General features: G+C 45.0%; 2 protein-coding genes across 2 annotated transcripts in view; one reads left to right on the plus strand and one right to left on the minus strand.

Moving 5' to 3' along the window:
• Positions 1 to 496: 496 nt before the first annotated feature.
• Positions 497 to 4464, plus strand: AHSA2 (AHA1, activator of heat shock 90kDa protein ATPase homolog 2 (yeast); the record flags this gene model as incomplete). Its single annotated transcript, XM_008942968.1, has 7 exons — positions 497 to 582; positions 1188 to 1302; positions 1860 to 1948; positions 2339 to 2461; positions 3167 to 3268; positions 3903 to 3954; positions 4173 to 4464. Coding segments are annotated over 7 exons (743 nt in total), but the record flags the coding sequence as incomplete, so codon positions are not given.
• A 4031-nt stretch (positions 4465 to 8495) lies between these two features.
• USP34 (ubiquitin specific peptidase 34) overlaps positions 8496 to 11447 on the minus strand; it is a gene marked incomplete at its 5' end in the record, with an annotated part of 85731 nt that continues 82779 nt past the window's right edge. Inside the window, 4 exon segments of the mRNA XM_008942970.1 lie at positions 8496 to 9780; positions 10078 to 10237; positions 10824 to 10970; positions 11204 to 11344. Coding sequence (XP_008941218.1) covers positions 9170 to 9780; positions 10078 to 10237; positions 10824 to 10970; positions 11204 to 11344 — 1059 coding nt within the window.

Here is an 11447-nt window from a genome sequence, read left to right on the forward strand (position 1 = left end):
CCACTGCACACACCTGTGCTTTACAGGAGCCTGCCTGCACGCTGGGCGCTTCCCAGCTATGCACGGAGAACAGTTTGCTTTGTAGGGACCTTCTAGATAAAGGGCAGATGAGTCAAGCGAAAGAGGGAGGGGGGGTTGTGTTTTTTTTTTCCCCTAGCCCCTTTTTGATTCCCATCCTGTGTAAGTTGTAAGTGGAGAGCGTGAGAAGAGCTGGAGGTGAGAAGGGTGGTGGAAGGGTAGAGCTGGGGAGGAGATGGCCCCATGTGCAGGCACCTGCCTGAGCACACCTGCACAGGAGCACAGGCTTCCCAGAAGAGCTGCTTGTGACAGGGCTGGCGCGCGCTGGGGCCTTTTGGTTGCTGTTTAGTGCCTTGATGTGAGAGTCTAGGCAACTTCCTGTAACACGCTTGTACAACTATATTTCCAAGCATAAAACTCTTGCCATGGGGGAAATAGTTTTTAATAATACATTTAAGAATTCATTATGTTAATACAGGTACAGTGAAAGAGTCTGGTGAGAAACATAAGGGATCTGTTGAAATTCCTAACCTGTCAGAAGAAAATGAGGTAGATGATACAGAGGTAGGTGTGAAATACTGATATGGCTATATAGGTTCAGATTCTTAAATAAGCATTAATGGACCTATAGGCATCATGTTTTGATTTATCCTGTGATTAAGTGGGATAATTACACTTAGATAATTTAATTCTTTTAAACTTGGAATGATGACTTGTCTTTGTTGTCAAATTTGCCTACTAGGAATGTGCACTGTTTTCTTTACTAATTAAATCGTTTGTGACTGTATCTGAACTACAAATTTGAGAAAAACTTTGCTTGTTGTAGTCTTGTAAAACCCCACCAAGCCACTCCCCAAAACTTCGAGGAATCTCCTTGTTAGTTTTATCATCACAGTCAAAACTGTGGCTTCCACAGATTCCTCACCCTCTGCTGTGTCACAGGGGACTGTTCATACTTGATGAACTTGGCTAAGCTACTGTGGAGATGAGATACTACATTTAAGTCAAAGTTTTTAACAAAGGTAGGCTAGCCTGAGAAGATAGTGCACTGGAAATTGCAGCTGTCCTCTGAGCACAGCAAACAAAGCCAAAGTACTGTCCTTCGTTGCCAGAACCCCAAAGGCACATGTTTAGATGCCTCCTACATCTTGTAACTTTTCTGTTTCTAGATAAATGTTAGCAAAAAGAAAGGGGAAGGTGATGTTCTGAAGGACCTTATGCGAACTGAAGGAACCACGAAAGTCAGAGAGGCCCTGAGAGATTATCTGAGAGCACTTAAAACAGGTAAAGTGAGCCACTGGGCTAGGTGTGTTTTTCTGCAGTTTGGCAAGATACTGACAAGTCTTTGGGTTTGTGTGGTTTTTAATTGTCACCATCTGAGCTGAAATAACTGAGTCCTACCAGGCAAAATCCTTGTTGCTGCCAAACACATCAGTGTCCAGAGGGTTTTGTCGTGACCCAGAATTGTTTCGTTGGCACACGGTGACCGCAGAGATCGGGGGAGGCCTGCAGGCTGGCAGAGCAACACCAGCCCCTCAGCTGGCTGCTTCTCTGCTCTTTTGTTCAGCAAACTTGGAGAGAGTGCACCCTTAACGGGCAGATGTTACTAATTTTGGGCCAGGTAACTTGGAAAGCATGTGCTTTTAAGGGAAGCTGCTGTTTGTTAGGCTCTGTTGTCAGTAAAAACGTACGGTTAGGGTGGGGACACTGCATTGGAGTCCCATCTCCTGGTCTGTGCTCCCATTCTCCACAGCTTTTGCCAGCAATTTTCATTATGTGGCTCAGTAGCAGGGTGGTTGTGAAGCTCAATTCCACACTGAAAGTGCCTGTGTCTATTGCAGAGTTTACCCTGGGGATGATTCTGCCAACAAAAGCTACCGCTGGTCAGGAGCTGGGCACCGAGCAGAGTCTAGGGGGGAACACTGTGCAGGTAGGTTGGCTTTAATGTTGCATGAGTTTGATTTTACCACAGAGAGAGGGCCTAAAGGTTTTGTTGTGACAGCAATTGTACGTGCATGCACCTGCCACAGTGAAAGCCTCTGGGGGGGAACTGCCACCTCATTGCTGTGATCAGGGCCTGAGATACAGAAGTGCCCCAGCACAGGTCCTGCAATCCTTACTAACAATACTGTTAAATAAATAAGGAAATGTTGTATAATTAACATGTATTCATGACACAGTATGGCTCAGAATGTGCAGGTAACAACAATCCTGCCATCCAGAACTTCTCAGTGTTGGATCTGGCATTCACTCACATGGGTTGTGGGGTTTGGTGGTTAGTTTGTTTTCTTTTTGTTGCTTTTTGGTTTTTGCTTTGCAGGATTCTGTTTCACCAGAGTCCCTGGGTCTAGTTGGTGTAAAAATTCCAACAGTGAGGATACTGATGAGAGAAATGTTCAGCTCCCCAGCAGATGACCTTTATCATTTCTTCACAACTAAGGAAGTAAGTGATGGTCATAATAGGTGGTCTGGCTCAATGCAAGTTGTGTTACAGCTGTCTGGACAGCTGTGTGAGCAGCAAACATGGCAACTTCCCCACGTCAAGTACAGGTGATGCTCCTCAGGTACATTCACAGGAGAGATGTGACCATCCAGAAATTGAAGGCTTCAGGAGCTGCCTTTCCCTTGGAACTGCCAAGTATTTGTAATTCAGTTTGTCATCATTGGCCTGGCAAGTTCTGCTGAAGTGTCGCATTTAAGGCCTCCCAGGAGATGCAGGAAACATGCAAAAGGAGCTGACAGTTGGTGAAGCCATGTGTCAATTAGGGTGGCTTAGACCCAAATTAAGTTTGTTTTTGACAGCTGTTACCTTACTAGGAAGAAAAGGCAGCTAAAGGTGCATCTCTGTGCAGGCTGTGTGCAGCTCTGTCCCACTCTGCTTTGCTCGTCAGACGCGGGGTTTCTGTACAGCCACTTGCCAGTCAGGAGCCCGAGGTGCTTGGGGACTGCACTGTCTTACCCACAGCTTAGAGGTTAATTGGATTAATGCTGGGATGTGATGATACCATTGCCTGCAGGCTACAGAACACTGCTGTGTCTGGGAGGGTTCTGTTAGTCCTGCAGCAGCCCTCCCCTGTCACCACCCGCAGCGTGGGGATCCGTACGGGAGTACAGTTAACGCACTGGTGCTCTGCTCTTCTCTTGCTAGTTGGTGCAGAAGTTTTCCAAGTGTCCTGCTGTGGTTGAAGCTGAGAGAGGAGGGAAGCTTCAGATGTTTGATGGCTGTGTCAGCGGTGAATACACGGAACTGGTAAAAAGCTCCTACTTTGCCCTTAAAAATAAGGGGGTAGAGAGGCTGTTAGCAGCTTCTCTGAGGTAAACAGTAGCATAGGTTTCTGACCCTTCAGCTTCGCCCATGCATATTCAGTCCCTTTATTTCAAAGCCAAAAAACCCCTGCTATTATGCTGTATGATAGAGACCAAGCTTCAGCTCACTTAGTGCTTCATGAGCTGGTAGCAGGCTCTGAACTGTTTTTATGCAGTGGATTTTTTTAATGGATTGCTCAGCAGGACATGATGGGTGTCATGCTCTGTCCTGCTTCTGCATTTCAGAGGGGAAAACATGGCTTTATACTGGTGCCCATTTCAAGGTCTGCAGGAAAGCCAGTGTTTTATGTTTAGTAACTAATCAGCCTGATCTTCTCCCATAGAGAAAACAAAATAATGGAATGTAGCAAGCTGATGAAAACAGTTTATTTAAAACCTCCATCTTTGTATTGTTTATACATTTATACATTTGTCTACTATTATAAAAGATAACACTCCTCTCCTTACTTCTTTTGGGAGAATAAGATTACTTGATGCTAAATAGTACTCTCTCAAATGTGAGGGGGTGGTGCCTTCTCATCTCAAACACTAATGGGGAGAGCCTTCTCTCCTTACAGGTCCCAAGCCAGAGACTTGTCCTGAAGTGGAGGTGTAGGAGCTGGCCTGACGGTGAGTCCTTGTTGAGGCCCTCTGACAGAGACTGCGCTTGGCATAGAAGGACAAGACAGGTGACAGTCTTGCAAAAACAGGCAGCTCACGCAGCCTGCGTTCCCTGGAGAACAGCCTGATGGCCAGGGCAGGTGTCACCTGGCAAAAGCAGATAGGAAATGAGCAGCAACAACTGCAGTCCTTTAAAAACACTGAAATGTTTTATTTTCTTCCTTCAGAACATTACGCAACAGTTGCCTTGACTTTCAAGGATATGGGGGCCCAAACAGAACTGCAGCTGGAGTGCAAAGGAGTTCCCGTCTCCGATGAAGACAGCACCAGGCAATGCTGGAAGAAGCAATATTTTGAAGAAATACATGTTTTACTGCAGCAATCCAAAGACAACATGGAGTGATAACAGCACTGTAGCTTTGTTAGGGCATTACTTTTTATACTTTGTTAACATTCGGGTTTTTTAAAACAAGTAATTTATTTGTGGGAAGAATAAAGACCCACTTCTATGATCCTGTATATAATTTAAGCATTATTTATGGATTTTTAGTGAATGAGGCGGTCAGGCTATGTAGAAACAGCTTCACTTGGAAACTGCTCTCTGTTAAGCCCCCCACTGACCTGCAGGAGTGCAGATGGCTGGGCTGCAGGGAGGCACCACCGCCTCGGTAGGGAAGCTGCACCAGTGAATAGGAAGCGTTTGCAGTCCTTCAGTATTCAGGGTGTTGAGTGGCAAAAATAAATCCCCCAAGGAGACGGGGTTCCCATCAGAGGCAGACTGAAAGGGATGATGAAACTACTGATACATTAGATCATGCAAGAAATGAGGCTGTAAATGAGGCTACCACTTCTATTTATTTGTTAAAATTGCTTTAACTGCAGGCTGAATTTGCTTCTCACTCTAGATGGTTTTAGGGAAAGGTAATTAATGTCATGTCATTCTGGTCAGTAGACAGGCATGACTTTCAAGTCTGCATGCACTGTGCTCCCTTACTTGACCTCAGTGTGAAATTTATTTTGGAAACAAACGAGCAGTTCTGATGTTTTCCTTCTGCAATGCTGTCAACCTTCCCCCCCAATCATTTATGGCTCTGCAGTTCTGTAGCTCAGCTTAAAGTGAGCAACTGTTTGCTAGAGAAATAGGACAGGAGCGTAGTTGGGATATTGAAAGTAAAGCTTTGTTATTTGTAATTAAACCACATTGAGGTTGACATGGATAACTTCATTCTCAATTAAAGTGTCTGAATTGAGTATGCAATTTGGAACAAATGGACAGAAGACAGGCAAGCTGCCTTTGGAAAGATGCAGTTGGCTCAATAAAGTACATGACTTTGCACACAGTTCATTTCCTCCCTTAACTGCTCCTGCCAAACTAAACGAGCCTGTGTAGAAGTTGTCCTATATGTTTTATTTTTACAGGACACCACCATGCTGCAACCTTACAGCATACAAACTCCTACCACCCAGAAGGTGAAGCTGTGCAGAGGGTTCTGATGGTGTTCGCAGTGACGTCTGTTGTAGTGACAGGAACAGGCACCTCACAGTGACAGGACAGACACAGAGAGGTTTCCAGGGCTTGGGTTTCAGGTGGGCAACAGCCCCTTGGCAAATGTCACAGTTTAGCATCTTCCTTTTTCTGAATACTCAAAATTTAAGTTACCTTTTTAGACAAATATGAAAGGACAAATAGCCTAACAGGCTGCCCGGGGAAAGCCCCTTCCATCCTAGGGTCATGAGGGCCCAATACTTGCATGTTTTGCTAGTCTGAATTTTCTTGTCTCCTTCCAGTAGCAGGACTAATCAACCAGACCAATGGCCAACCATCAGTGTTAAACAAAGAAGTGAGTTACTTGCCTGTCCAGTGTTGCACCACTTGCTTCCGTGTGCGGGACAGCCAGAACCCCCAGAGAACACTGCAGCTGCTGCTGGGAGGTCTGGAGCCTGGCTGAGGAGGAAGAGCCCCAGCCAGCCCTCACTTCCTCCTGAAGGAAAGGGCAGTGCTCCAAAGGGGACAGGTCTTCTTCAGCCTTCTTCTTGTGCCCGCGTGCCTGCGCAGATGTAAGTCTGATAACGCAACACGTACAAGCTTTCTGAAGTTAGATGTTGAGTACCCACCTTTTCCTCCTGCTTGTAGGCCAGCCTGGCATCAGATGTGGGCTAACAGCTCCTGCTGGTCCCTGCAGGCAAAACGGGACGTTTGTCCTTGCTGCTTCACCAGCGTTGCTGCGCTCTTCCCACCCCTGCTGTGTGTGCTGGGGCTTGGCTGACAGCAGCACTGTACTGCTGACCTGAAAAGTAAACTTCTGCACACAGTTCTTTTGCAGCTGATTGATAGAAATGAAAAGGAGTTCATTGTACAGGTAACAGAGAGCCTTGAAGGGGATTTCTAGCACCATCAGCCACCCATAGCATAAAAGGGGCAAGCGTCAGCTTGGAGAGGGAAAACAAATTATTCCTGAGTGCTGAATTTCCCATAGCCTGTCCAAGAGTTTAATAAAACTAAAGAATGCTCAACTGCTGGTTACCCTCAGCCCTCTCGAGCTGGGTGGAGCAGAGGTAGGGACTGTGCATCGTTAAGTACAGATGATAATCATACGATATACAAAATACATGAAACACAAACCAAAAAACTGACTGAAGAGGAATACCAAGGAAGAAATCATGACTTAGAGAACATGTTCTCTAAGTGGCATGGAGGAAGATAACAAAAACAGGTGCCAACAAGGACATGGAAGAGATGAGTTTGTACAGCTATTGTTTTTTTTTTAAATAAATGGAATACTGGGAAAAAATTCCCAATAAAAATGGCAGAAACTGGACGGTGATGTGAGGGAAGAACAGTAAGAATCATCATACTTCTAGTAATGGTGACACAATTTTTGAGCAAAAGAATAGAAAAGCTGATGTTAAAGTCAGCCCATTTAGAACAACAGGATGACAAAGCTAACCAAGATGGTTTGTAGTAACTTGTCAAATCTGATGTGGGTTTTGGAAGAGGTCGCCAAGGGAGCCATTACTGTGTCAATGTACGTTCTCAGGGAGCCCCCAGAACCCAGCACAGCACTGCACACACCATAGTGTAACCTGGAACTGCAACTTCTGGCAGTCACTACAGGCAGACTTACACTGACATTGTAAATGGCCAGTTACAGACTGTGAGAAAATAACTGACAATAAAAATACAAAATTGCTACTAATAGCATTTGCAAGTCACTTAGGCAGGTCTGTTGGAGAAAATACCCTGAACATGACATACAGGGCCCTAGGCACTCACCAGTGCCTGGCTGGTGTTCATCTAGGAGCACAGAAGAGGAAGAAGGGTGTGCTCCTTCCCTGTGCATCCCTAACGGAATCAGCATTAAACACCAGTTATTCCCTGTAGAGACAGAACCCCACTCCTGGGTACCAGGGTTACAGCCTGATCTCGTGCTGCACGAGAAGCCAAAGGCAGAGGGGGCAATCGCTGAAAGCTGAAGTCAGACAACATACCAAAAATCAGGTGCACAGTTTAGTAAGAGTAATTAACTGATTTGACTCACCAAGAGGCTGTAATGGCTGCTTCTTCATCTCCTGAAAATCTCTAGATCAACAGGGGGAGTATCTTTGTAAAGACTTCTTAACCCAACAGCGAATGGGTGGGCGCGGCAGGAGACTCGAGAGATGAATTCTGATCTTCCTTACGCAGAGGCTTTGACTAGAAGCTGTTGACAACTCCTCTGAAGTTACAATTATGAAGAAGTTGATCAGAAAGCATAACAAAACTATTCCTGAAGAGAGTGAAAACATCATTACTTTATGTCTGAATAATGAGGAGACCAAGTTGAGCACTCACCAGCATCAGTTCCGTGTCCATAAATGCAGGAACAAAAGTGCTAATAAAAGGAAATACAAAGTGCAAACTTTAAATTAGACAGAAATTATTAATTACAGAAGGTTAACAAAAAAGAGTAAAGAGAGTAAGAAGTCACACAAGCATCACATTGTGGAGAAGCAAATGATGCTAAAATACATTAAAGGGTAGAATGAAGGGATTTGGAAGAAAAAAAAGGCCAACACTGATGTGTTACAGAGACAACAGAAAAACAAATGAGCTAAGCAACTGGAAAATGAAGCTGAAAATGGCATTTAATCAGACATTAAAAGCAGTATCATTGGCAGTGCAAAGGTCACATGGGAAACTGCTGTTGCTCAGACATGAGGGGGAAGGTGATGAAGGCGTTCCAGGATTGCAGGGGCACAGCTGAGGGGAGCAGGCAGCAGGGCAGAGGGGCAGGAGGTAAGCCTGCCAACAGGGTGGGAGAAAAACACAACCAACAGGTTAAAATCACAATTCCATGAAATGAGTTCCACCGGCCTTCTGACACCACTTAAAAATAACCCCCAGCCCCTCTCAACCGTGTGACTCAACACAGGCACAAAGGAAACCAGATAAGGACCAATATTTACATCAGTTCTATACATCTGAACATCATTTCTGTCTGCAGCCGTTTCCATTTTGAAGTTGCCTTTGATGAGAAATCCAAAGACTAAAGCGACATATTATAAACCAATGAAAAGTCACAATCAGTTTAATGAAGTGCACAGAATAGCAATTGATCATGTCAATAAAAATAAAACAATTAATTTTACATCAAGTGTGCTTTATTTCCTCCACAGGTATTCTGTTAAATAAAGCACCATATATATACTGCCAGGCCACAGCTAAAGAGGATTCTTTACAGAATCAAATTTCTTGTGGTTGTTTAGTATACAAGTAAACTTAATTTTGATAATAAGAACCACAGCGATCTGAGGCAATCTGCCTCTATTATAAGGTACAAAACTGGCACAGAGGACACCATATTATACACAGTAAAAATGTCATAAGTTTAAATTACATCAGACAGGGCAAGGAGGCCCTGTTCTCCCAGACAGCCATATTAAATGAAAGCCACTACAGTGAACTCTTAATTACATAAAACATATCCATTATTTGATTGCCCTTTAAGAAAGTGTACGGTAGATGCAAAACAAAAAAAGAAAAGAAAAGAAAAAGAAAAATAAAATCTGGAGTTCTGCCTGACCAAGAATTAAGCATATAAATCTATCTTGCCATTCAAGCAGAGAGCACTGGACAAACTGAAGCACAAAACAGAAATAAGCAAAACTTATACAAACAGCGTTTTTTGAGGGGAAGATAAAAGAAAATAAAAAAGACTTAAAAGCAGACATGCTCCATCTAATGTCAAGAAGCAGCTTGGTTTCCTTTTCCAGATATCCTCGTGACCACGTGAATCGTAGACTCAATGGTCCTGCACAGGATGTCTAAAATGTCATGCTGCTGCATGTGACTAAAAAGTCCTCTGGAATGGCCACAACTGATTGATAAGCTAGTCTCGGGGTCCTGGGATGGTAAGGCTTGACCGTCGCAGCCTCTCAGATCTGCGAGGTCGGATAAAACCGCGGAAATGGACGTGGAGGGAAACTCCGAGTCCTCCTCGGCTCCAATGGAATCCTTGGAAGTCTGCAGGTCTTTAAATTCTTTGCACTCCTCAAATTTACCATTTCCCGACTGCTCTTCCGTGTGCTGTGACCGCGTGGCTAACATTATGTCTTCTGAAAATGAAGATGGAACTTCCATTCTGTACTCCTTGACAGAACTGTTCTCGGGGGAAGGAGGGTCTTGCTCCGTGCCTGGGTCGATGATGGAGGAGTCCCGTGTCTCGTTGTCCGAGGTGCTCGTTGGGGTCATCGCCTCCCGGGGCTCAGTTTTTATGTCGCTGATGCAGCTGTCCACAGTGTGCTCCTCGTCGCTGCTCACCCGCCGTCTCTTCACAGGAGTGGCTCCTTCGTCGTCTGCCAGAAACAGGGAACACACACTCGTTTCATGCCACGCTCCCAAGTGACAGGCCTTCTGCATGCTTACATTACTTATTTTAACACAGTGCTTTAATCAATACTTATTTCCTGACAGAATACTCATGTCACTGCCTAGAATTTTAGCTCCACAATAAAACACTATTTCTCATGTAGCACTGGGGATTGGAGCCAAGGGAAGGCCCACCCTGCAGTGGCCAACGAGAGCGTGACATGTTCGTGCTGTACAAGCTCGTAAAACCTTTAGTTAGAAGGACACTACTACAGAAGGCAAACCTTTAGTTTTTCTTTCTTTGGCTTCTTGCTCTTGTAATGAGTTCCTCTGCTGTTGACAAGTTCTACATTTGTTTAAAAGCTCTTGTAAAGTTGGAATCAGGGCCGAGTTGAGCTGTTTGGGAGTGTGCACCGAAAGCAGCAAGGCAAGGGCTCGGAGGTCCTAAAAACACAGAAGGAAACAAGCTTAAGTGGCCTCATTTCGGACTGGTATTTGAGTCATCCTGCACACGGGGAGACCCATGCAGTAAGCAGAGGCTTCAAGGTGTTCTGCACATCCAAAAGATCAAATTCTAAACATACTTACACTACTGAAACTTCCCACTCACTACCAACACGCTGACCTCAGCGTAGCTCTGGCCTAAGCAGGTGACAGTACTGTGCTGCTCACTGCAAGACGAAATCTTTGGCCGGGTTAGAACGCTGCTATGATTGACTCTGCTGCATTTTGCACTACTGGTTTTCCCCACGACAAGCCACCCCCCCTCCCGGTCTTACGGTCCCCACCATCACCTTGGGGCCGAGATGGAACGGGGAATTCTGGAGAGCTCAGATGGCTGCTCCATAACTTTACAGCTGTCTTGCTGGTAGACTCTAACATTTCCAGCCAGTCGAGGCAGCCTCCCGTGCTCTCACCAGGAGCCCAGCTTGCCCACAAGTGGGGCTAACAAGGCCTGCCTCTTTACAGCCACGGAAAGCAAGCGCCTCCTACACGATGCCGGTGTTTGAACGCCTTCGAGAAGACTCACCCCATTCAGAGTAGAGCTCGCTTTGGAAATTTCAACTCGCTGGTTGCTGAAGTCAGATTCTAGGCTTTGATACTGATTTATTAGATTTGTAATTAGAGTATTGATTAAGTTGGCACAGTTTGCTTCAGAAAACACCTGCCCTTGGACCTGTGAAAATAACATTTTTTTTTAAAACCACAATAAAAATGGAACTGTGAAAACTATCCCAAACAGAAAGATCAGGCTGGATGAAGCTCTGAGTAGCTTGATCTAGTTGGAGATGTCCCTGCTTAGGGCAGGGTGTTGGACTAGATGAACTTTGGAGGTCCCTTCCAGCCCAGACATTCTATGATTCTATGACTGTGTGTTGAAATAGGAAAGATCACTAAAAGACCACCTACCTTTAGAAGAAAATGGGTCAGAAAGGTGTACACAACGTTGTTGTTCAGAAAGGTCCTTTCATCCATCAGAATACATTTTATATATTCTGCAAAAACGGGATCTTCACAGAGGAGCTTTACGCAGTTCTTTGACATCGCGGACTGCGAAGAGAGAGAGAAAGCTCCAGGTCAGTGAAATGGGCACGTTAACAGTCATCAGCTGCTTCACATCTTCCACGTACACTGTTCACTCGGCAGGAAAGCC

Source organism: Merops nubicus, unplaced genomic scaffold (genome assembly GCF_000691845.1).
Source record: "Merops nubicus isolate BGI_N331 unplaced genomic scaffold, ASM69184v1 scaffold8426, whole genome shotgun sequence".
NCBI classification, from domain to species: Eukaryota; Metazoa; Chordata; class Aves; order Coraciiformes; family Meropidae; genus Merops; species Merops nubicus.